We start from the raw sequence: 25,830 nt of genomic DNA on the forward strand, positions 1-25,830 counted from the left end.
TTTCCCTACATAATAAAGGCATTACGTGCCTTCCCAGTGGCGCAAGGCACTGCATCACAGTGCTAGCTGTGCCACTAGAGATTCTGGGTTCGAGTCCAGGCTCTGTTGCTGCCGGCCGCGACCGGGAGACCCATCGGGCGGCGCACAATTGGCCCAGCGTCGTCTGGGTTAGGGGAGGGTTTGGCCTTGTCCCATCACGCACTAGTGACTCTTGTGGCGGGCTGGGCGCAGAGCACACTGACACGGTCACCAGATGTACGGTGTTTCCTCCGACACATTGGTGCGGCTGGCTTCCGGTTTAAGTGGACATTGTGACAAGAAGCAGTGCGGCTTGGTTGGGTTGTGTTTTGGAGGATTCACGGCTCTCGACCTTCATCTCTCCCGAGTCCGTACAGCAAGACGAGACAAGACTGTAACTACCAATTGGGGAGAAAAGGGGGTATATTAAATATACATTTATAATGCATTTAAACTGCAGGTTAAGTAGTATTACATGTTTTTATGTAATTTGTTTCTATTAAGTTTTGGGTGGGAGATGAAGATTGTCATTCCATACATAATTTGCTACATCTTGCAGATTAAATGTCTCTGCCTTCATACTGTTAGACTGACTAAATGTAATCCTTTCCCCCTTATTTCCCCTGTAGTGCGAGGACCACCTCCCCCGGGAATGTTCGGGCGAGTCCCCCCTCCACCACCGCAGCATATGGGGTACCCTCCCATGAGACCCCACCCAGACAGTTTTCCCCCTGGACCCCCTCCAAGGCCCTCCCCACCTGGCAGTGAAGTGTCTTCTGACCAATCTCCCTCTCCACATGATGTCATCTGAGCCATCTCTCTCTCTCTCTCTGTGTGGGAGAAACTCTCTTGGCCCGCTTCCTGTGTGAAACTTCATTTCCTGTTGTTGTGATAGTAGTGAGTGACTGAGCGTGTGTTCAGGGACTGTTTCCTGAAGTGTAACTTCAACATTCATATGACTCTTTCTCCCTTTTCTAGAGGCTGGGAGTGGAATTGTTTCCCCCACAGTCTGTTGCACACACAAACATAGATCACTGTGTCTTAGGACTTAATGAGAGAACAATACAGTACCACTAGGAGTACTGAGCGATCATTTATGTAACAGTTTTTTTTGTAGATTCACATAGCTGTATGAGTCATAATACTCATAAAACCTAGCAGTCAAACAGGGAATTGTTTCCAGTTGTTTTTCCAACCATTTTTCCCATAGGGGATTTTAGAAACACTTAAAATGGATGAATTGAGGCAAAGGTAAGAATCTCTATTAAAGATCTAATTTTCACAAAATGTATACTGAACAAAATATGAACACAACATGCAGGAATTTCACTGAAAGTTCATGAGGAAATCAGTCAATTGAAATGAATTCATTAGGCCCTAATCTATGCATTTCACATGACTGGGAATATTGATATGCAACTGTTGGACATAGTTACCTTAAGAAAAGGGCTTCCCGATCATGTCAAGGTATTTATGTACATTCAAATTGCAATTGATAAAATGCTATTTTGCTTATGCTTGCCCATACCAAAACCAAGTTCACAACATAAACATCAGCAAACTGATCACCCACATGACACCATACACATGGTCTGCGGATGCCAAATTCTCTAAAACGGCGGAGGCGGCTTACTGGTGAGAAATTATCTTGAAATAGCTTTGGTGGGCATTCCAATTGAACGCTCCCTCAACTGTGGCATGTGACAACTGCACATTTTAGAGTGGCCTTCTATTGTCCAATAATGATGCTGTTTAATCAACTTCTTGATATGCCATTCAGGTGGATGGATTATCTTGGCAGAGGAGAAATGCTCACTAACAGATGTGTGCGAAACATTTGAGAGAAATAAGCTTTTTGTACATATGGAGAATTTCAGGGGTCTTATTTCAGCTCGTGAAACATGGGCCCAACACTTGTTGCGTTTCATATTTTTCAGTGCAGTAATAAATTGGCTACATTTCTGTAAACTGTCTTGAGCAAGTTTTAAATTGACCTTATCTGTTGGCAAAGGTGTCACCTAAAAATGATGTTCAGGGGCTTGCAGGGATTTGCAATTTTGCATGATGTCTAGTAATTAGCATTTTTGAATCTGAATAAATAGAGCCGACTATGTCTCCTTTGTCCAAGAGAGTTATCAAAATGTCACGCCAGGGTAAGCCTACACAGACCTTAAGTGTTTCTGAAATCCCTACAGGAAAAGTGGAAAAATGATTTCTCTGACCACTAGGTGTTATGGGTATGATGACTAGCTATGTGAATCTGCCTTGTTCTGAGTGGCGACTTGGTCTAACTTGAAGAGTGCGTTTGCTTGTATTGTTAAAGGCCTTTTAAATCAATCTTATGTCCCTTGCATTCTTGACATGGGTATAGAGATTGTGAAGGAATTGTCTAAATTGAGCTAAAAAATAACTTTTAGCATTGAGGTCTTGACCGTCCATAGTTTGATCATTAAAGGTCATGGAATATGAAGAGATTTATTGTAAAAATGTAAAATGTTATGCTCAAGTAATTCAATTGTTGCTGTTGTAATGTTCATATAGTATCAAATGTTTCATTAAAAATGACATTGTTCCTATTCAGGTATAGCTGTAACCTCATGATCTGAACCATAAGCTGTGCCAAGTCAAACGTCCAACGGTGTCTAGCTCTGACATGTTCCTGTAAGGTCAAATTACACCTGATGAATATTAAGGGTGAGATGTTGCACAAGATTAAACTCTGCAATAAAAACTAAGGATCATTAGCACTAATGAATAATACAAAAGACCATGTGTCTTTATAATGCTTTTATTCACTGATTAAAAGAAGCATTCAACATTGATTCAAATCAACATTCGGCTGGTTTACCCAATCTGTCAGTTAGGGTTTTTTTTTCATAGGATTTTCCTTCTTTAGCTATCTTGAAACCTTGGATCACTTTTCTAAATCAATAAAATTCTCTCCACACCTGGCATTTTCACACATGCGCCAGTGGATTTCCCATTAGCAGATGTACATATAAAATCCAATGCTATGTGCTCAGTTGAAACAGAACACACCTGTCCAAATATTTAAACATTTAAGATGGTAACAAACCTCGTTCATAAATAGAACCCAGACATGTTGCATAAGAGTATATGTATTGATATATACAAATATGCAATGAGAGTTATTTTCTTCCCCAAAAATGTATAAGGACGCAGCCCAGGTGTTCGCACTGCTCGTGCCCCCGTGGTTGCCACTTGTAATGTATGACTTATTTTATTGCAAACTGTCCTGATTTTAAACAAATGCACGACATTCGTACCACTTAACTGGGGCCTGCTGGCCAGTCTCATAGAGACCATGTCTGTAACCCACGGTTGCCTTTGAAACAGTTTGGCTTCCGAAGAATCAAGATCTTAAAACAATAATAATTGTAATAAGGCCAAGTATCGTAGCAAGTTATTTCCATTTGTAAGTGACAAAAAAAAAATCCACTGGATTATATGCATTCCACTTGCATAGTTTGACTGCTGTAATGCAAGCCAGCCATTAAGAGATGTGGCTTGTTTTAAGCTCGCCTCCCTCCTGACCCTCACAACAGTGGACCTGTGGTATTACAGTGGTTCAGGTTTTTAATAATGGAATAAAACCAAAGACAGAAAGCATCAGTTCTCCTCACTCAGGTCTCTTAACTTCAAGCATTTACACTCTTAAGGCTGGCATGAGTTCATTTAGCTGTAAGGTACTGTAGCTTTCTGAGTGCAATACGCTTCTATAGGCAACAGTTAGACCTGCCCTCCAAGCAGCTCACTGTAGCTACACAGCTTCATCCTACTCAAGAGAGATTTGGATTGCAAATGCATATAAAAAGTGTTCAGAAATAATAAAACAATAGCAAATAAAAAAGGGATTCAACCTCACAGTTGTAACCTACAAATAACCCAACTGGTCTTTTTGTCCATAGTAACAAAATATCCCGTCTGCTCTCCTGTGCCTTTTAACATGCAGAAAGACTGGTCTACACAACCTCTATGCAAACAATTATTTTCATCAAAAGACCAGTTGTGACCTACCTACTGGATCCCGTTACCCTTCAAAACAAAGAATAAAACAGTAAAAAAAGTAAGTCATCTCATGCAGACATTTGGCCATTTTGTTTGTTTTTAACTCCCCAGTGGAATGTTCCTTACACGTTTCTTAGCAGCGTACTGGTCTGATAGAATCAACCAATCTTGATTTTATCTATACTTAAATTACATTCACTCTTCACAGTGATACAGGTGCATTTGTAAAGAGAGAGAGCTCTACTGTTGTTGACCAAACCACAGCTCAGCTGTGCACCACATGTGGTCCAACTTCACCCCCTATTCAGTAAGTATATCATATTTCTAGAAGTATAGTAGTAGTTGTAAAGGAGTAGTCGTAGTAGTACATCACGGCTGATCAGCCATGGGCCCTGCCCTCTGCCAGCATGTGGGCACTTTAAGAGTTGTTTCACACCGTGATCTTTGGCAGACGCGCTGACACAACGTTTTTAAAATCCAGTGACTTGTTGGAAAAAAGATTGATCCTAACTTTCATTATGATGTTGAGGCCTGAGCGATGGAAATCATTTCCTCCTCTCCCGCAACTGACAGTAACCCTGAGAAAGGCTGTTTCCTGCTCACTGGTGAGAAAGTGGTACACCATGTTTTACTTCAAACACACCATACACCCCCTTCTCTGATGTATGCACTTTTGAAACTTTAAACAAAACACACACCAAAAAAACAAACACTGATGCGTAAATGAGCTATGCTTTTGTAACGGTAGTCAAATGCGGTACTAGACAATGAACTGGAAACGAACGCAGAACAAATGGAACATTTGAAATTAAAGCTCCTCTGGATTTAGGCACAGCATGAATGCAACATTAGGATGTTTTACACATTGTAACAATTGACTGGCATTCGTCATCCTCTACCTCGAACAAGGTCTTACCCTACCCCTGTTCAGCACAAACAAGTTAACTCCAAATATAGAATATTATCTATCCTTTTTGGTGTGGTACTAAAAATAGACAGGACTTGAACACTTTTAGAATCCCTCTTAACATGCATATAGTTTCAATATTACTTTTTCCCCATATTGATGCTTCTCATGCATAAACCGTAGATAGACTAAGTTTACTCCGAGTGGAACCTTGCATGCAGGCTCATATCTGACTGCAACAGCTAAACAGATTAGTAGTGGATTCCACAGGCTGATTGTGACATTGTTTGAAACATGGATCACACACACACACTTCTTGCCATCTGATGTCAGATGTTTCTATGAAAGATCATTTTTTCCTCAATATACAGTACTTTATCTATTCTTTAACTGAAATGGCTGGCTTTGGTAGTACCAATGAAAGTCATGGGCACGGAGGAACGCAACAAGAAGCAATAGCCGACCGACGGCTTCATAACCACTCAAGGTCAAGAGATGTAGCCTACTCTCGTTTCTCTGGAATGTTACAACATCTCAGCAGCACAGAACAAGCAGAGGCCTACCAGAGAGGTCACCTATTCCAGGCCCCACACACTGTACTGCCTTATCAGTCAAGACTGGTTCCCTAAGCTTTACAAGCGAGGATAAAGAAGAAGATATTCGTACGTCGGGGGAATTCTGGATAGCAGACAACTTTACACATTAAAAAAGGTTGTTAGCTTCACACTTACATTCTACCACTGAGCAACCAACTTCAGATTCCCTCTACTACTCTGAGCTCTAAAACAGCAAGTACACAACAATAGAAAACGTCATTAAAAGTCTTTTCACAGACGGACATCACAGATCTTAACCTTCTTAAAAGTTCAATTGAGGGAACGAGGCGGGGCTAGAAAAATAAAACCAACAACCTCTGGTGTGCGTTGTGTTGGAAGATTTCTTTCCCCAGTATTAGCATCCAGTATTCAGTCCCACCACCACGCACACTGGTCCTTAGAACAACAGATAGCTTTGCATTAAAATAAAGCCTTCATTGGAAAAAAGTACAGAAAGTGCAAAAATCCTGAGATATGGAACAAGCAAATATATGCCTCCCTCCATCCAACGCTCAGCAGGTGAAACACTGTGGCCCTGGAGTCAGTCAACACAGCAAGTACTTTGCCCTAAAACTGTGAACAAGAGAAATACGTGCAAGGAGTAGTTTGCCATTCTTTAAACTCTTTCAACACCTTAATCTTAAAACAAATGTACGACTAAGTTTGTTTACCCCGTGGTAAAAGGGGCAGATTTGATGGCAAAAACGATTGAATCCAGAACACAAGGGGATTTCCAAGGCAACTGTGACTCAAGAAAAACTGGATTAAACTGACAGACTAGCTGATTGTTTCATAGTATACATCATCACCACCACCACCATCTTCATCATCATCATGTTTTGCCTACCTGAGACAGACAGAGAGGATTTTTCTGAGAGCAAACTGCAACACATAACTGTCGATGCTGACCCCTGACTAAAGTACTGCAGCTGTACGTAGGCAGCTCAAAGGGCCTCAGCATGAGTGTGTCAGTGTGGAAACCTCAGCAATTGGTTTCACCAACAGAACTGTATCATATCCCACCTCTAGGCTGAGAAGAACCAGCAGGATCTTAGTCCCGTAACATAGCAATCATATTATCTCCAAAACACAAAAGTAAAGAGCAGACAGGAAGGGAGGGGTTAGAGGGGCCTAACAGTCCACCAGCACTCTCCCCCCCTCTGCCGGAAGACCACTGGACTAATCTCCCCTTAAAAAGGTGAACAAGCAATTACAAAGGATTCCGTCATTGCAAAAAGCCAAGGTGGATTAACTGATAAGTTAGTTTACGGTAACTCAGCACTCGCTAAGAGAAAAACAACAAACAGACAAAACCAAAAAGAAAACTTGCAATACAAGTAAGCTAGCTGTGTAAAAAAAAAAGCCCCCTCCATACACCAATCGCTCAATTAGCTACTAATCAAATACCCAACTATACTCTCCTATTCATAAGCAGGATATATATAGATAGATATAAATATAGAGCTAATACTGATTAAACACAGCACATATAAAGGATTAGTTCATTCTACAAAGAAAGAAAATATAAACTAAAAATAAAGTATGCAAATGAGATAGGACCCATAAGGTTTAGATTATATCATCATGACAAGCACTGAGCATGTGCAGCAGGCCAGACCAGGGTCGTGTTCTTTAGGGCACGCAACAGAAAACATTTCAAAATGTTTTGCAACAGAAAACAGAAGATGAGCGTTTCTTACTGGACAAGTCCGGGTAGTCCCTCCCTGTCTTGTTTTCTTCCGTTTGGTGCCTAATGAACACGACCCAGATGGAGGCCCGGCCTGGCGGTTGTAGCTTTAGTCTACATGCCCAGGCTGAAGCTCTGCATCTCTCTGTGGAAGTGCTGGGTGGGCTCGCTGAGCACCAAGTTGGAGTCCATGGAGGGGTGCCAGATACGCCCCAGGCCCTGGGACACCTCCTTCACCAGGTTGTGGACGGGGTCACCCTCCATGAAGACCCCCTGGTCCGGGTCGAAGTCGATACTCTCCTCGGACACAGCCAGGACCTTGAGGCTGGAGCCACGTAGACGGGAGATGGCCACCAGGTTGTGGGACCACACAGTGTAGCCTGTGGTGTTCAGACAGAGGAGAATCACATTGAACACCAATGTAGAAAAAACATACTGCATACTGAATGTAAACCAACTCCATTTGATCTGTGCTATACAAATAAACATGCTGCCAATATGACCTCTACACTATACACACACTAGACATAACATTACTCCTATAGAAAAGATCTATAACTGGTTATTTTATCTGCGCAACTAGAACCCATGATATTTGAAATGTAAATCACTCCCATTAAAATGTTAGGCTACACTAAAAGTGTTGAGCTATGTAATACTAGCTTTTGACCCAGGCTGACTCACCATGGATAACCAGGACAGAGAGGTGTACGCAGCGCCAGGCTAGTAGGACCAGCGGGTCCTCGTTGCGGTTGACGCTGAGGTCAGGGAAGCCGGTGTCATCCCTCATCAGGACGAAGTGACTCAGGGTCTTGTTGTACTGCTGGGAAATGAGCTCCAGAGTGCCGTCTGTGACCAGGGTGGAGTAGCTGTCCAGGTGGATCCTCTCCAGGGGCAGGCTGGGCTTGAGCACCCTCAGCAGGTCCTGGCTGGACACATCCAGGGCCATCATGTAGACCCGCAGGTTAGCGCAGCGTCGGACCAGGGCCTTCCAGTCATCCTCACTGGCGGTGCAATCCAGCGGCTTGGCCTCCAGAGCGGCGCCATTCACCATCAAGGAGAGGCGGTGTAGTGGAGCACGGTGTCCTCCAGCCAGCAGGCGGCACATCTCAGAGGTGAAGTCACAGAAGTCGAGGGCCAGGGAACGCAGGTGGACAAGGCGCTCCAGCTCCACAGGGGAGGACAGGCAGGGCAGCTGGTTGTCCAACAGGCTGAGGTGCTCCAGGGAGGCAGCGCTGGGGTTGGACAGAGAGGCCAGGGAGCAGGGGGTCACCACACCCAGCATGAAGGCTGAGGACAGCCACTTCATCTGCCTGCTGTTAGACAAAACTTCCACTAACAGCTGCTGGATCCTATTTCAGGCCAGAGGAATACAAACACAAAGACAGAGAGAGAGAGAGGAGAGAGAAAGTTTAAATCTTTATAACGTCTAACTCTCATATCTGCAAATAAAAGCCTACTCTAAATTAATACAGGAAAAAAAAACTAGGCAGAACATAAATCCTATTAGGTTACCTGGGGCAGCAGGTAGCCTAGTGGTTAGAGCATTGGCCCAGTAACCGAAAGGTTGCTAGAATGCTAGATCAAATCACCGAGCAGACACGGTCAAAATCTGTCATAAGGCACCTTCATTGTAAATAAGAATTTCCTAATCAAATAAAGGTTAAATAAATAACCTAGTTATGTAATTCTATGAGGCAGAATTTCAACTGAGGACAGTTTGTACTGTGATTGTGATTTTGTCAACTTGGGCAAGATATAAAGCCACTCACTCTTTGATTTTCACTCCTCCTTGGTCAACCTGGTTGAGATAGGCACTGTCCAGAATGCCCTCATCCTGAAGAATGCAGGTATCCCCATACAGACTCAGCTTCTGGAGATTTCTAGAGCGAGAAAGTAGTGAGCTTTAGACAAAACCAGACACAATCATACATAGTGGAGGTCAGTACACTAATTGTACACTGCAACAAACACGACTGCAAACAAGCACATCCTCACCAATTTTCCAGAAGGCCTGTGACAATCAGCACCTTTCAACATCACTGGTGTACACCACAAACTCAGCATTCCTCATGACTGTACAACCAACATCTCTAGAGCTCTCTTTCACAAGTGTGCTGTTATTGAATGAGTACTGGAATGAACTACCAACAAAAAAATGCCTCAAGACAGCTTTAGTCTCCCTATGTGGCAATGCAACTGGAACTTTTCAGGACAGTACGTGTCCAAAAGATATTGGCATATTGCTAGTACAGGTTCGAGAAGCCGGACTTTCAAATGAAAGCATGCTGCCAATGTCATTGCTGACCTTAGTGGTTCCGTTAATAGATTACCTGAGCTTGACCACCACTGCTGCAGCAATGCAGTTCAAATGATAAACATGCCATAGCAACATTTGCATACCAGGCAGAAAAACAGACTTCAGACTGACATGTCCTATATACCAAGTAGCTAGATTATAGCTTGAATAGGCGAACAACGACACGTCAATCAGGCAGTATAAGCAGAAATCCGTAGAGAACGACATGGCCCGATTACGTAATGACATGGTGGGTTTGTTTATAGTTAGGCTAGCTAAAGGTTAGCTCACTGACTACGCAGACCCAACACACTGAAATTGTCGAGTATGGCGTAGCTGACGCACTTCGCATTAAACATTATGTTGATGTATCCAACTACCTGTTGTTTCGAATACATCCGAGGACACACAACACCTGGTCCAAATAGGTGATAATTGCCTCTTTCCAGCGGCCAGGGAACTGAGGGTCGCTTTCGACAGATTCCATCCTGCCCTCCACGCCATTCAATGGCCTTAGATATCCTTCAACTGGGGCAAACTCGAGCTGTAGCTCGCGCACGAAGGAGCCAAACTTCCTCATGAGAAAGTCTAATCTTGGGGTCTGTTCGGAGCCATAGCCTCCCCCATTCGAGCCACCTCCGACACGCAACTTGAGCTCCATCCAAAGCGATGGGTAAAACAGACACTCCCTCCAGCGAGAGCATACGGACGAGGCCCGAAGCTTGTCACGGTCGGACAAGAATGAAAATATGTGGACGATAAGCTCGCTTGGTAAAGCCATGGCTCCAACACCCCCGCACAGAGCCATGGCGCAGGCCACTAAACTATTATTCGCAAACAAAAGTGTAAATATAACCGTTGTAAGATTGTGCGACAACGGTACTGTTCCGCTACTCTCTGTGTGGAAAACAAACAACATTCAGCAGCTTTGCGTTCAATACTATTGGATCATACCACTTCTATGACTACGTGGGGATGAAAACAATACTCTGCAAAATCCCACTCATGAAACAGGCCGACATAGTTTGTTTTCCTTATGAAAATACATCTGTTTGATACACGTTTAGTTTCTCTATAGTATGTTGTCCATTTAGTTGTACTGACGACATCTTCAAATGTAGTATTATTTTATCAAGCCATTTAGAGAAATGGTTTGACCCAAGTGCTGTTATTTTTGCCATACCGCTCAAGTGCGCAAGGTGGAGGACTTTCATTGCAGTTGAGCCCCGCACTTACATTGCAGTTGAGCCCCGCACTTACATTGCAGTTGAGCCCCGCACTTACATTGCAGTTGAGCCCCGCACATACATTGCAGTTGAGCCCCGCACTTACATTGCAGTTGAGCCCCGCACTTACATTGCAGTTGAGCCCCGCACTTACATTGCAGTTGAGCAGGGTCAAATAATAATAATCACAGTGGTTGTAGAGGGTGCAACAGGTCAGCACCTCAGGAGTAAATGTCAATTGGCTTTTCATAGCCGAGCATTCAGAGCTCGGCTATGGTGTGGTAGAGAGAGAGAGTCGAAAACAGCAGGTCCAGGACAAGGTAGCACACCCTGTGAACAGGTCAGGGTTCCATAGCCGCAGGCAGAGCAGTTGAAACTGGAGCAGCAGCACAACTAAGTGGACTGGGGACAGCAAGGAGTCATCAGGCCAGGTAGTCCTGAGGCATGGTCCTAGGCCTCAGGTCCTCCGGGGAGGGAAGGGAGAGAGAATTAGAGGGAGAAAACTTAAATTCACACAGGACACTGGATAAGACAGGAGAATTACACCAGATATAACAGACTGACTCTAGCCCCCTGACACAAACTATTGCAAAATAGATACTGGAGGCTGAGATAGGAGGGGTCGGGAGACACTGCGGCCCCGTCCAATGATACCCCCGGACAGGGCCAACCAGGCAGTATATAACCCCACCAACTTTGCCAAAGCACAGCCCCCACAACACTAGAGGGATATCCGCAAACCACCAACTTACTACCCTGAGGCAAGGCTGAGTATAGCCCACAAAGATCTCCCCCACGGCACAAACCCGAGGGGACGCCAACTCGGACAGGAAGATCACGTCAGTGACTCAACCCACTCAAGTGACGCACCCCTCCTAGGGACGGCATGGAGGAGCACTAGTAAGCCAGTGACTCAGCACCCGTAATAGGGTCAGAGGCAGAGAATCCCAGTGGAGAGAGGGGAACCCACCAGGCAGACAGCAAGGGTGGTGCGTCGCTCCAGTGCCTTTCAGTTCACCTTCGCACCCTTGGGCCAGACTACACTCAATCATAGGACCTACTGAAGAGATGAGTGTTCAATAAAGACTTAAAGGTTGAGTCTGCGTCTCTCACATGGATAGGCAGACCATTCCATAAAAATAGAGCTCTATAGAAAGCCCTAGGGACAATAAGGAGGCCTGCGTCTTATGACCGTAGCGTACATGTAGGTATGTACGGCAGGACCAAATCAGAGAGATGGGTAGGAGCAAGCCCATGTAATGCTTTGTAGGTTAGCAGTAAAACCCTGAAATCAGCCCTAGCCTTTACAGTTTAGAGAGTCTAGCACTGGAGTAATATGATCACATTTTTGGGTTCTAGTCAAGATTCTAGCAGCCATGTTCAGCACGAACTGAAGTTTATTTAGTGCTTTATCCAGGTAGCTGGGGAGTAGAGCATTGCAGTAGTCTAATCTAGAAGTAACAAAAGCATGGATTAGATTTTCTGCATCATTTTTGGACAAAAAGTTTCAGTTTTGCAATGTTATGAAATAGTATTGATATGTTCATCAAAAGCAGTGAGGGCCCTTCGATATTGCACGGTACTGTCTTTCCAAGCTAGTCGGACGTCTTCCAGTTTGGCGGAGTTCCATTTCCATTCCAATATTCTGAAAGCTTGCTTCAGGCCTCTGGTATTTTCTGTATACCAGGGAGCAAGTTTCTTGTGACAAATGTTTTTTGTTTTTAGGGGTGTGACTGCATCTCGGGTATTACGCAAGGTTAAATTGAGTTCCTCAGTTAGGTGGTTAACCAATTTTTGTACTCCTTGGGTAGGTGGAGGGAGTCTGGAAGGGCATCTAGGAATCTTTGGGTTATCTGAGAATTCATAGCATGGCTTTTGATGATCCTTGGTTGGGGTCTATGTAGATTACCTGTTGCGATTGTAAACATAATAAGATGGTGGTCCGATGGTCCAGGATTATGAGGAAAAACATTAAGATCCACAATATTTATGCCACGGGACAAAATTAGGTCCAGGGTATGACTCTGGCAGTGAGTAGGTCCGGAGACAAAACCCACTGAGTCGGTGATTGCGCCGAAAGCCTTTTGGATCTGTGGACTTTTCCATGAATATTAAAGTCACCAAAAATGTGAATATTATCTGCCATGACTACAAGGTCCAATAAGAATTCAGGGAACTCAGTGAGGAACTCTGTATATGGTCCTGGAGGTCTGTAAACAGTAGCCATAAAAAGTGAATGAGTAGGCTGCATAGATTTCATGACTAGAAGCTCAAAAGACAAAAACACAGCCATTTTGTTTTAGGTATATTGAAATTTGCTATCATAAATGTTAGCAACACCTCCGCCTTTGCGGGATGCGTGGGGATATGGTCACTAGCGTAACCAGGAGGAGAGGTCTCATTTAACACAGTAAATTCATCAGGTTTAAGCCATGTTCCAGTCAAGCCAATCACATCAAGATTATGATCAGTGATTAGTTCATTGACTTTAACTGCCTTGGAAGTGAGGGATCTAACATTAAGTAGCCCTATTTTGAGATATCATAATCTTTTTCAATAATGACAGGCATGGAGGTCTTTATTCCAGTGAGATTGCTAAAGTGAACCTAGATCGAGGCACAGACACGGTCTCAATGGGGATAGCTGAGCTGACTACACTAACTATGCTAGTGGCAGACTCCACTAAACTGGCAGGCTGCTGACAGCCTGCTGCCTGGTCTGCACCTTATCTCATTGTGGAGCTAGAGGAGTTTGAGCCCTGTCATTCCTCAGCAAGCCAAGCTTGGTCCTGTTTGTGGACAACCGATTAGACAACATGTTGTGGATGAGTCCCAGAAAGAGGGCATGTTATCTACATATTGTATCTTTTGGGTTGCACAGAAAACAGTTTTCAACCAGCGATTGAGTTGTGAGACTGTTGTAGAGCTCATCACTCCCCCTAACTGGGAGGGGGCCAGAAACAATTAATCAATGCCGACACATCTTTCTAGCTAATTTACACGCTGAAGCTATGTTGTGCTTGGTGACCTCTGGCTGTTTCATCCGAACATCGTTGGTGCCGACGTGGATAACAATATCCCTATACTCTCTACACTCGCCAGTTTTAGCCTTAGCCAGCCCCCTCTTCAGATTCGTTTTAACGTCGGTAGCCCTGCCCCCTGGTAACTTACTTATGCGTTACATTTATTGTCCTGTGTAAGTAAAAGCAGGAAATGCATCACCTATGCCTTTACTGCCATTCATTCCAATTCGACAGGTTTTGGATTTCTCCCTGACCAAGGTGGCTGCCATTGTTTCCATTCTGGATCTTTGAGGGTTTATGAGAAATCAGTCTTGTAATTTAATAGGATCTCTATGGCCAAACCCCTATCTACGTCACTTCCGAAATTTGAGAGAGAAGTGAGATGGCAGAGCTGTCGCTATATCTCACTAATGTCAACATCTCTTTGGGGAAAACTATGGACGCTGAAAAGGTGCGATTGTGTCATAATTCCAATTTTAGACCTGTTCTCATGAGTTTAGCCAATAAAAAAACATTGTGTGTTGTGTTTGTTTTAGCTAGCGATCTAACGTTAATACTTCCCTGTAGCATCAGCAGCTAGCTATATATCAGCTATCTCGAACATGAATAAATATGTGCATTCTGTAGGTTATTTGTTCACAATTATAACACAGACAAAGCTGGCTATGAATCAATCACTCACAGAAACTGCTTGAAAAACCTGTTGGAATATTTTCATTCAAATGGTGATTTACTAACCTCAAAATAACGTGAGACAAATGTAAACAGCCCTATAATGTAGCTGCTAAGTTTTCTAGCGCTAACATGATAGTAAAATCCTGTTTCTACCAGCTGTAACCAGACATGTTTTGAGAATATACTGTTTTTGTTGGTGATGATGATTGACAGAGCTCCAATATGGTGAAGGAGTTTGAGAGTGTGGAGCTGGGAGACATAGGGATGAAGAAGCAGAAGGTGCCCCGAAGAACAATTTACTTTGCCAGTGGAGAGACCATGGAGGAATACAGCACAGATGAAGAAGAAGAGGAGGAAGTGCAAGCTTCTATAGCTGTTAAGACCTCAGCTGACCCTGTTAGTTTCTATGTCCTTATAAATTCAAATTGGACTTTACTCCATGACATGAGCTTGAATAGAATGAAATATTCCTGCATTTTGTTAACTTTTTCTTATTGTGTCATAATTTTGTTATAGTCCAGGTTGACTTGGGGTCCATATTTTTTGTTTCACATGTGGAGAGTGGCAACCTCCACTATTTCAGGTAAATATGGTATTATGTGTACTAGACTAAAGATACACACATATGAGTGTCAAAATATATCCTATATAAATGTAATGTTTTGTGTCTTGGTAATACTGTGCATCTGCCTTGTGCTTTCAGTTTGTGACTATCTTGGGGAGAGAATGGCCTCATTGTTTGGCATTACGTCACCTAAGTACCAGTATGCTATCGACGAGTACTACAGAATGAAAAAGGAGGTACGTTGTCTTGTCAATGGGGAAGCATCTACTGGCAGACCTTGGAATGCTTAATTACTACTAATGTGTTACCACTATTTTCACTACTTGTTACTACTCCAAGGTGTAGTTTAGTATCCCTGCTCCTCATTCATGTTGTGACTGACAGGAGGAGGAGGAGGAGGAGGAGAACCGGCTGTCTGAGGAGGCAGAGCGTCGTTTTGAGGAGGAGCGTGAACAGGAGATGCAGCAGCCAGCCATGGAGCAGCCGGAGGGTAAAGCCTCCTTCGTCAACGTCACCTTTGAGCTGGATCAAGATGCCACATCTGATGCCAACAGATTCCCTGCCCCCATCCCCACCTAACAGTTCAATTAAATGGACATCTTCACATTTCACGATGTAGCCTCAGCATTTCTGCTAAAGTGTAGTTCTTATTTTTGTATCATATTGATCATGTTCTATTAATAAGTCAGACATGAGACAGAATACATATTTTTTAGTTGCTGCGTTGTCAATATGCATGAACTTTTGTGTGCAATGAACATTGCTGTGCGTCAGTGAATGAGCACACACATTATAGATATGATGCTTATTTTAACTATTTGCGGGTTTAAGAGATCTGATACATTTTTTCAGGTACTTAATAACATTGTTGTACAATAAGTTAGCAGCGAGATAAGTGACCTTTCTAAAACCATTCCAGAGGTGCATAATGTTATTGGAATAGTTTATTTATTTCAGTTGGAAATTGTTTTTTATATTCATTGTCAACCGTGACAATTATCCCCTTAAAATACCCACAAAAATCGTATTGTTTTACTATGACTAGTTCTCCAGTACTTTTCAGAAAGGTCATCAAAATGATGTTGAGAACTGTCCTCCAGTTCTCCTTTAACAAAACTTCACACGTTGTTTGTTGGCATCTGTGCTCACACTTCAATCATTACTATTGTCCAGAACCATACATTTAGAAATAGCTTTGCTGAAGTTGATCTAATCTGCCATGATCCCTTCTGAGTGTGTGTATAAGGCTTGAGAAGGAAGCCCAGGGTAAAGCGAAACATGTTTAAAAAATATCTACTGCTTTTCTTTTGAACAGCAGTCCCCAAATAATATGAAATGCCCCTTTAGTAGGGCTGGTGTATTCACACTACACACCTTTACCCAAGGAAAGAAAAACTGAAAGGCCAACATAATTATGTAAAATCATTTTGTGTTAATGGAAAAACAGTTTAATTTGAAGGCTTTTTATAGTCATTTTTAGAGTAAAATACATAGTATTTTCATTTTCTATAGTATGTACACTACATTAATAAACAGGTCATACAACTGTTGTATTTCGAAGTCTTGACAAGTTATTTTTTAAACAACTGAGTTCCAGTGAGTGTGTCTAGAATCTTTACCGTAACATTTATCTTCTTCTTGCTGAGTCTAGTAGTCCCCAGTTTGACTGAAGATTCATGTATCGTCAAGGTCAGCTGTGTTGCTGTCGTTGTCATTAGCAACCAGAACTTCCCTGTTTTCATAAGTCCAGAATCCGTTGAGATCAATGAGGATGCTGGTTACTGTGTCTCCTTGGCTGCTGTTCACTAGATCCTGCAGCGTGATCTTGTAGGGATCCTTTGGCTTCACCATGTCAAAGATCTCATCCTGAAGGCACAACATTGCAACTTTTTTTTAAAACAACTTATTAAAATCATTTGAGTTAATTATTGAAATCATTATTAAAGATGGAATCCACAGTGGGGAAAACAGCGCCACTGTCTGCCCCACAGCCGTTGTTTTTGTTTTGTTGAAGCAGAGCTGGGGAGCATCACGCATCATGGTAAAAGAAATGTCAGAAGATATGCTGCTGTTCTATCACGCATGCAATGACGTCTGAGGGAAAAAACTGTTCTTTGCAGTAACTTCTTGTAATATCGCAAATGAAAGTATCACCATTAAAGATTCCAGTTTTAAAAACAAAATCCCTACTAGTACAAATGAGAATGCAGTTTGAGACTGTAAAAAGCGTCAGGGAACTTCGATTTTATGGCATGACAAATTTGCATCAATGTAAAATTTGTATAAACAAACAGAATAAAGCTTGGGGAAACACTGAACAACTACTGAGCACAATACCTTCTACAAATGCTTGATGCCCACACTAACATGCTGACCAGAACATTCACGTCGTGTGCGTTCCAAAATAAATGGACACGCATGTTATTCAATAATTTCACCCACACTGCTCGTGCACGCCAACGAGCATCTGTGTTGCCAAGCGCTAAAATAGAAGTCAGTTCTATTTGTGACACTGAAAGCAGTGCAATTCCTGCCTCTCCCATCTCCTCATTGGTTATACCCACGTGGGTAATTGAAAGATGAACTGAGGTTGGTGGGTCAGTTGTGGTAATACACCTTATTATGAAAGCTAGATGCCAATCGCCATATAAAGTCCAAAGAAGAAAAACCCTGGAAGGAGGAGAGATGACTAGAAATGATTCAGTTGACCGTTTTATGTGTGGATTAATTGTTGGAGTAGATGACCTTGTGTATTTCAGGTAAAATAACAACTCAACGTTTATATCCCAGGACAAATTTGCTAGCAACTGCAAGCTAGCTAGCTAAATTGCCATACATTTTTCATACTTTTTGACCTCTCTTCAAATTAATATAATTGCTTCAGAGTTTGTTGTGATATTTCAACCTGCGAGTTGTGATCGCATTTGGTGTGGGGGGACAAAATCAATTTGCGCCCAATGGCTTTTGGGCATGGTGTAACCACACAATATTTCTGGAGGAAATGGATACTTTAAGCTGATTTACAGTAACCAGTAGTATACTTCAGAGTTACTTCCTCCATGGTGAATACGGTAACAGGGGACAAAGTCCATTTACCTTGACATCCTGGAAGGACACCGACTCCTGGCCATGGATTTTCATCTGCTCCTGAATGGCCTGGTGGAAAATACATGAAGCAAAAATACATGATTACAACAGTTTTCAGATGTAGATCAATTATTATTACTCTCATTGATTGTTTTGATAAAGTGACTTAATAAATAATAATTGTTCACAAAAAAAGTTGATAATTGTTATATATATTTTGTTTTCTCCCCAATTTCGTGGTATCCAATTGGTAGTTACAGTCTTGTGTCAGCGCTTCAACTCCTCTATAGACTTGGGAGATGCGAAGGTCGAGAGCCATGCGTCCTCCGAAACACGACCCTGCCAAGCCCGGCCCACCACAAGGAGTCGCTAGAGCACGATGAGGCCCGACAAACCCTCCCATAACCCGGATGACGCTGAGCCAATTGTGCGCAGCCTCATGGGTCTCCCGGGCACAGCCGACTGACACAGCCTGGGATCGAACCCGAGTCTGTAGTGATGCCTCAGCACTGCCATGCAGTGCCTTAGACTGCTGCGCCACTCGGGAGGCCCATGACAACACTTTTTATTCAGTGGGCAGGATTTCAGATGGAGAGGTCCCACTGTCTACTCTGCTGTCTCTATTTATCCCTCTGATGTCTCACCCTGAAGAAGTAGTTGAGTGCGAAGACGTTGAGGTAGCCCTTATTCTCCATGTCCAGCAGCTTGAAGATGTACTGCAGCGCTGCAGGCTCCTTCCTGTTCTCCAGAGCCAGGACAAAGTCCAGGTACGTCTTATAGTCCTGTGAGAGACACAGAGTCAAGACCAGATTAAGCATCAAATCAGGTCATAACACATTTCGCACTTACTGTGTCCTTTGATAAAATCTTAGAACGACTATGTGATAATGGTCTTATGCCATGTGGAATCTGAGCAATTCTGAGTAAGAGTGTGTTTTAGATGGTTTCGTATAGTTCAAAGTCATTGTATTTGGTTAAACTATTTTAAATTTAGACAAATAAAGGACAGTCTTTGCAACACACTGACATCAATCATCTATTCTAAGTACGCACATGTATAGTAAAATAGGTCAGAACAGCAGGCAAGGTTCTTACCATCTCTCCGTCGTAGGTGAGGCACTCCTGGTACACACGGTCCAGAAATATGCTGGTCAGAGTGCCAGTGCCGTAGCGAGACAGCTCCTCCTTACTGAGCATGCCGTTGTGGTCCTTGTCAAGATTCAGGTACTGACCTTACAAAAGGGAACACATGATCGACCATCTTACCAAGAGGGCAAGGACAAAGATCATCTAGAATCTCTTTTTAATTTGAACATTCAGGTGTTACCGGCTTCAGATTAGCCTAATGTCTATGAGGCATTTTTTTTTTTATCAAATAGCTGCTGCATACCATAAACTCTAAGAGCAGAGGGTGCAGAGAACCAGTTGGATTCCTGGCTCTCCTTGGAAAGCTCCTCATCTCTCAGCTCGAGTAGATCATCCAAAAAGCTGCAGGCCAAGATGTCTTGAATCTTAATTTTCCCTGAGAATAAACATGAATAAATGGAACAAGATGTTATTTTGTCAGAGCAGGCAGTGACAAACAAGTTATAGGCATGACAAAGGAGTTATAGGAATCTTACAGAAATGTGCACATTTGACAAATATCTTTTTGGTTAGTTATCATAAGTAACAAACCAGTCCGTAGGGGATCCAGGAAGAAGAAAAACTTGCGGACAGCGGTGCAGACATAGAAGGAATAGAAGGACTTCTCCAGGCCATCCAGCTGAGGGAGTGTGGGAATCAGCTCTAAAATGTAGTTCTCCAAGTCCTATTACATTACAAAACACACACATATCATCTCAACAATAAGTCAAATCTGAATTCTAAACAGTCTGATGTTCAACCTATAGTGAATCTGGGGCAACTTGGACAATTTACACCCCAAAAGTCATAATATTTGTTGCTTTGCTGGAAAGAACAAATAAAATAAAATTGTATTAGTCACATGTGGTCGGAGGCAGAGCAGTTGCCATACCAGGCAGTGATGCAAGCAGTCAGGATGCTCTCGATGGTGCAGCTGTTGAACCTTTTGAGGATCTGAGGACCCATGCCAAATCTTTTCAGTCTCCTGAGGGGGAATAGGTTTTGTCGTGACCTCTTCACGATTGTCTTGGTGTGCTTAGACCATGTTAGTTTGTTGGTGATGTGGACACCAAGGAACTTGAAGCTCTCAAACTGCTCCACTGCAACCCCGTCGGTGAGAATGGGAGCATGCTTGGTCCTCTTTTTCCTGTAGTCCACAATTATTTCCTTTGTCTTGATCACATTGAGGGAGAGGTTGTTGTCCTGGCACCACACGGCAAGGTCTCTGACCTCCTCCCTATAGCCTGTCTCGTCGTTGCCGGTAATCATTTGCAAACTTAATGATGGTGTTGAAGTCGTGCCTGGCCACACAGTCATGAGTACAGGAGGGGACTGAGCACGCACCCCTGAGGGGCCCCTGTGTTGAGGATCAGTGTGGTGGATGTGTTGTTACTTACCCTTACCACCTGGGGGCGGCCGTCAGGAAGTCCAGGATCCAGTTGCAGAGAGAGGTGTTTAGTCCCAGGGTCCTTAGCTTATTGATGAGCTTTGAGGGCACTATGGTGTTGAACGCTGAGCTGTAGTCAATGAATAGCATTCTCACATAGGTGTTCCTTTTGTCCAGGTGGGAAAGGGCAGGGTGGAGTGCAATAGAGATTGCGTCATCTGTGGATCTGTTGGCGTCGGTATGTTAATTGGTGTGGGTCTAGGGTTTCTGGGATAATGTTGTTGATGTGAGTCATGACCAGCCTTTCAAAGCACTTCAAGGATACAGACGTGAAAGCTACGGGTCGGTAGTCATTTAGGCAGGTTACCTTAGTGTTCTTCGGCACAGGCACTATGGTGGTCATGTTGCTATTATAGACTCGGACAGGGAGAGGTTGAAAATGTCAGTGAAGACACTTGCCAGTTGGTCAGCGCATGCTCGCAGTACACGTCCTGGTAAACATTCTGGCCCTGCGGCCTTGTGAATGTTGACCTGTCTTACTCACGGCCTCCTGGGTGGCGCAGTGGTTAAGGGCTGTACTGCAGCGCCAGCTGTGCCACCAGAGACTCTGGGTTCGCGCCCAGGCTCTGTCGTAACCGTCCGCGACCGGGAGGTCCGTGGGGCGACGCACAATTGGCCTAGCGTCGTCCGGGTTAGGCCGGTAGGGATATACTTGTCTCATCGCGCACCATCGACTCCTGTGGCGGTGGCGGGCCAGGCGCAGTGCGCGCTAACCAAGGTTGCCAGGTGCAGTGTTTCCTCCGACACATTGGTGCGGCTGGCTTCCGGGTTGGATGCACGCTGTGTTAAGAAGCAGTGCGGCTTGGTTGGGTTGTGTATCGGAGGACGCATGACTTTCAACCTTCGTCTCTCCCGAGCCCGGGAGTTGTAGCGATGAGACAAGATAGTAGCTACTAAAAACAATTGGATACCACGAAATTGGTGAGAAAAATAAATAAAATTGGATTTGATTTGAAAAAGGAGTTAAAAATTTTTTTTTTTTTTTTTTAAAGAGAGCGGAGAGAATGATCACACAGTCTTCTGGAACAGCTGGTGCTCTCATAAATGCTTCAGTGTTGCTTGCCTCGAAGTGAGCATAGTAGTTTAGCTCGTCTGGTAGGATCGTGTCACTGGGCAGCTCTTGTAGTCTGTAATGGTTTGCAAGCCCTGCCACATCCGATTAGAGTCAGAGTCGGTGTAGTAATATTCGTTCTTAGTTATTATTTATTGAAGCTTTTTTATTGACGTTTGATGATTCGTCTGAGGGCAAAGCGGGATTTCTTATAAGCTTCCGGGTTAGAGAGCTCCTTGAAAGCGGCAGCTCTACCCTTTAATTCAGTGAGGATGTTGCCTGTAATCCATGGCTTCTAGATTGGTTATGTATGTAAGGTCACTGTTGGGACGACGTCATCAATGCACTTATTGATGAAGCCAATGACTGATGTGGTGTACTACTCAATGCCATCAGAGGAATCCCAGAACATATTCCAGTCTGTGCTAGCAAAACAGTCCTGTAGCTTAGCATCTGCTTCCTCTGACCACTTTTTTATTGATCTAGTCACTAGTGCTTCCTGCTTAAATTTTTAGAAGATAGAATTATGGTCAGATTTGCCAAATGGAGGGCGAGGGACAGCTTGGTATGCATCTCTGTGTGTGGAGTAAATGTGGTCCAGATTTAACACGCTGATAGAAATTTGGTAAAACGGATTTAAGTTTCCCTGCATTAATGTCCCTGGCTACTGGGAGCGCCGCCTCTGGGTGAGCATTTTCTTGTTTGCTTATGGTGGAATACAGCTCAGCTTCTGACTGTGGTGGTATGTAAACAGCTACAAAAAATACAGATGAAAACTCTCTAGGTAGATAGTGTGGTCTACAGCTTATCATGAGATAAGGCGAGCAAGCGTATAACCAGACAACTGTATGTTGATAGTGTCGTCATTCAGCCACGACTCCATGAAGCATAAGATTTTACAGTTTTGAATGTCCTGTTGGTAGTTTAAATCTGCGTGTAGGTCATCAATTTTATTCACCAAAGATTGCACGTTTGCAAGCAGAATGGAAGGAAGTGGGGGTTTAATCAATCGCCTACAAATTCTCAGAAGGCAGCCCAGCCTCTGGCCTCTTTTTCGCCGCCTCCTCTTCATGCAAATCACGGGGATCTGGGCCTGTTCCAGAGAAAGTATTATATCGTTCGTGTCGATCTCATCAGACTCGTTAAAAGGAAAAAAGGATTCTGTCAATCCGTGGTGAGTAATCGCAGTCCTGATAAGAGATGGTAGCGGCAACATTATGTACAAATGAAGGTTTAAAAAATCAGTTACAAACACAAATAAATTAACAAAAAAACACCATTGGTTGGTTAACCAAAGGCAAAAGGGTCACTGAGAAGAACATGTCACAGAGAAGAACACCACCCTGTAACCAGAGATGCTTCACAGGAGGGTGATTCCTGCATCATGGTCATAGTAAATATCATCTTTCACATCTCTGAAAAGCACAAATGGGCCTCAATAGGAGTCATGAGAAAGTAGGGAGGGAAGGAATATCCCTATTTTGCTAAGGAGCCACCATCACAAGATTTTGGTGTAAAAGTAAAGTAGTGAGAGTGCTTACAGACTCACGGAGGTAGCCCTGTCCAGCCACGTCATAGAGACTCAGTCCTATCCTCGTCTGGTGAAGCCATACTGGAAGAAGAGACATGAATATCAAAATCAGGACAAGGCACTTATCGAACACTGTTACAAAATACCAACTTCACTTTCCCACCAAACTCAACACATTTTCACTTAGGGCCCTCAAAAAGTATGGATGTGGGTTCGCAGACCCACAAGCCACTGCGGCCCTCATGATGAGTTCCAATTTTTTGTGGCTCCCACCCCATCAAAGTTGCCCATCCCTGATGTATAACATGCCATTACACCAGACTTAGTTAGATAGCACATTTTATGTGATAATTTTCTTCTGTAGTCCCTAGGCAGAAAACAGCAATATAACACTAATATACAATAATAGACAATATAATGATAATATTTTGTTTAAAGGTATCTGACATCTTAAGTGTAGGAATGTATTAATTTTCACATGACTGGTTTGTCTTTCGCCACTTTTTCATGTTTGCTTTGATGCTAGTAAAGGTACTGCACTCTCTTGGTTGGCAGGGTGTTCCATTATCCAGATGCTCTGACTGAAAAAGTTATGGATGCAAGACAATAGGAGACATGGATAAGAAACTGACCTTTTCTCATGACATAGTTAAAGAACTGCATAATTGATATCCTGCCATATGGATCATTGTGGAGAAGTTTGGCATACACCCTGGCAGTGAAGAACTGCCTAGGAGCGAAAGGCAGGACAAAAAAAAACTGTTAGAAGAATTCTACGTTCCATTCCAAGATACGTCAAAAATGGTTAATGAGCTTAGTGTTCCATATGCTTGTGACACACATAGTCCTGGGGTGTATTCATTAGTTGCTCACCATTGCAAAATGTGTTTTTTTTGCAGTGTAAAACGTTTTGCAACGGAAACATTTACTCTAAACCAGGGATCATCAACTAGATTCAGTTGCAGGCAAATGTTTTCTTGAGCAGATGGTAAGTGGGCAGAAACATAATTACAAATCATTTGTAGACTGCAAATTTACAACAAGAAACTAATATAATATTAGACTAAAGCTAAATATTTTCAAACCTTGCTTACATTTGTATACAATCACATATCCTGTACCTCTCTATTATTCGTGGGAATACTTTGGAGCAGATTTACAAAATAAAAATTGCTACGGTGCAAAACGTTTTGCGACGACTAATAAATCCACCCCTAGTTTACACATACAGTATGTCTCATTATGGTATTCATGTTGCCTTTTCACACCAGCTAAAAACATGCTTTTGGGCTAATATGAATGTAAAGTGTTAATTCTGCTCAAGTGATTAGCACAAAATGTGTGGCTCCAAAACGTAATATGCCGAGTACTCACTTGCACTTAACTCCTGCTTTTTCTCCAACCTTCAGAAAACTGTCATAGCTTATCATTGCCTCCTCTCCTGTCATGGGTGGCACTTGATGTTTGTCCAGCAGAAACCACAGATTCTATATAACAGAAAGAATTAGGTTTGATTACTTTAATAGTGCCATGGACTTACCAGATTCCAGTGCTTGTAAATCTTTCTATTTCACTAAATAGTTGTTTGATCGAACCAGATGTCAGACTCACCTGTAACTCCTCATTGTCCAGAAGCTCCCGGCTCTTCCTCTGCAGAAAGACGGCTCTGGACTCCTCTCGCAGCTTCTGCAGGAGAACTTCATCCTCTGCAGGAAGCTATAGGGATCACACAGATATATAAGACTTCAGAAACCATGATCCTTTCAGCCCCTCACAAAAGCACTTCAGTCCTGTTTGGCTCAGTTGGTAGAGCTTGGTGCTTTGCAACTCCAGGGTTGTGGATTCCATTCCCACAGGGGATATGTATGCACTGATTCTGTAAGTCGCTCTGAAGAAGAGCGTCTGCTAAATGACCCTAACATTTCTTTTAAATTGACACATTGTGAATATCACAATTGCTATAAAGATGTCAAAACACCCCCCAAAAATTATCTGATTAGTTAGCTAGAATGTTTGTCAGAATGTTCAATTGCCCTGTAGTAGAAGCGTGGAATGTTCCTGTAGTTCTCTCTGTTGCCTCCACCCCTCCACTCTGTGTAGTATTTAGTGAAAAGTGCTGTCTCCTCTGCTTTCTTCTCCTCCTCAGTCCTCTCATCTGAACAGAAATGGATACACGTTGACACAACAAGGCTTTGTGAATGTTCAATAATTGAGTGGGTAGATTGCTAGTTATCTAGTTTTTCTAAACACGAAAATAAATAAGTAGCTAACTAGCTATTCATAAATATGACTAGCTAGCTGAAATGAGCCTAACGTTAGCTAGCTAACTTGCTATCTAAATAAACACAACAGATCTAGCTATGGACGTAGAAAACCTTTCTTGGAGGATGCCAATCTTCTTTTCAAAAGTTCCTTCCAGTGTACTACCGTCTCGTTTGACATTTTAACTTCTGTTTATTCCTAATAACATGAAAACAAGCTAATCAATGTTATGATAACTTATTTGTTCAGCTTCTCTGAAATGTCTAAACAATCGTTAGCTCGCTTGGGATTGGTCGGCTAGCG

General features: G+C 43.0%; 4 protein-coding genes across 14 annotated transcripts in view; 2 read left to right on the plus strand and 2 right to left on the minus strand.

The window, feature by feature from the left end:
* Positions 1 to 2,850, plus strand: part of mia2 (MIA SH3 domain ER export factor 2) — a 29,704-nt gene extending 26,854 nt beyond the window's left edge. For all 9 annotated transcript variants that reach the window (XM_031787992.1, XM_031787993.1, XM_031787994.1 and 6 more), the window contains one exon: positions 648 to 2,850. In XM_031787992.1, coding sequence (XP_031643852.1) covers positions 648 to 829 — 182 coding nt within the window. In that variant the 3' untranslated portion in view covers positions 830 to 2,850. The remainder of the gene's footprint in view (positions 1 to 647) is intronic.
* LOC109904210 (F-box only protein 33) lies at positions 2,791 to 10,455 on the minus strand. The gene is made up of 4 exons (XM_020501418.2): positions 9,917 to 10,455; positions 9,010 to 9,120; positions 7,922 to 8,589; positions 2,791 to 7,617 (listed from the first exon to the last, which is right to left on the minus strand). Exons 1-4 carry the CDS (start codon positions 10,453 to 10,455, stop codon positions 7,352 to 7,354), a joined length of 1,584 nt encoding a protein of 527 aa, XP_020357007.2. The 3' UTR covers positions 2,791 to 7,351.
* Positions 4,256 to 17,342, plus strand: fam177a1 (family with sequence similarity 177 member A1). Of its 3 annotated transcripts, none has more exons than XM_031787998.1 (5): positions 4,256 to 4,354; positions 14,673 to 14,855; positions 14,976 to 15,042; positions 15,163 to 15,260; positions 15,409 to 16,584. In XM_031787998.1, the coding sequence occupies exons 1-5, from the start codon at positions 4,328 to 4,330 to the stop codon at positions 15,601 to 15,603; spliced, it is 570 nt and encodes a 189-aa protein (XP_031643858.1). In that variant the 5' UTR covers positions 4,256 to 4,327; the 3' UTR covers positions 15,604 to 16,584. The 3 variants fall into 3 exon arrangements, with proteins under 3 accessions (XP_031643858.1, XP_020357006.1, XP_020357005.1); XM_020501417.2 differs by lacking the exon at positions 4,256 to 4,354 and adding an exon at positions 14,104 to 14,235 and having other exon boundaries at positions 15,409 to 17,342; XM_020501416.2 differs by lacking the exon at positions 4,256 to 4,354 and adding an exon at positions 14,104 to 14,235 and having other exon boundaries at positions 14,976 to 15,260; positions 15,409 to 17,342.
* Positions 16,434 to 25,830, minus strand: ppp2r3c (protein phosphatase 2, regulatory subunit B'', gamma). The gene is made up of 12 exons (XM_020501415.2): positions 25,641 to 25,830; positions 25,299 to 25,420; positions 24,877 to 24,981; positions 24,640 to 24,752; positions 23,898 to 23,995; positions 23,276 to 23,346; positions 19,789 to 19,921; positions 19,502 to 19,633; positions 19,207 to 19,343; positions 18,756 to 18,893; positions 18,121 to 18,180; positions 16,434 to 16,890 (listed from the first exon to the last, which is right to left on the minus strand). Exons 1-12 carry the CDS (start codon positions 25,705 to 25,707, stop codon positions 16,699 to 16,701), a joined length of 1,368 nt encoding a protein of 455 aa, XP_020357004.1. The 5' UTR covers positions 25,708 to 25,830; the 3' UTR covers positions 16,434 to 16,698.

The sequence above is a fragment of the Oncorhynchus kisutch genome, linkage group LG14, assembly GCF_002021735.2.
Source record: "Oncorhynchus kisutch isolate 150728-3 linkage group LG14, Okis_V2, whole genome shotgun sequence".
In the NCBI taxonomy this organism is placed as follows: Eukaryota; Metazoa; Chordata; class Actinopteri; order Salmoniformes; family Salmonidae; genus Oncorhynchus; species Oncorhynchus kisutch.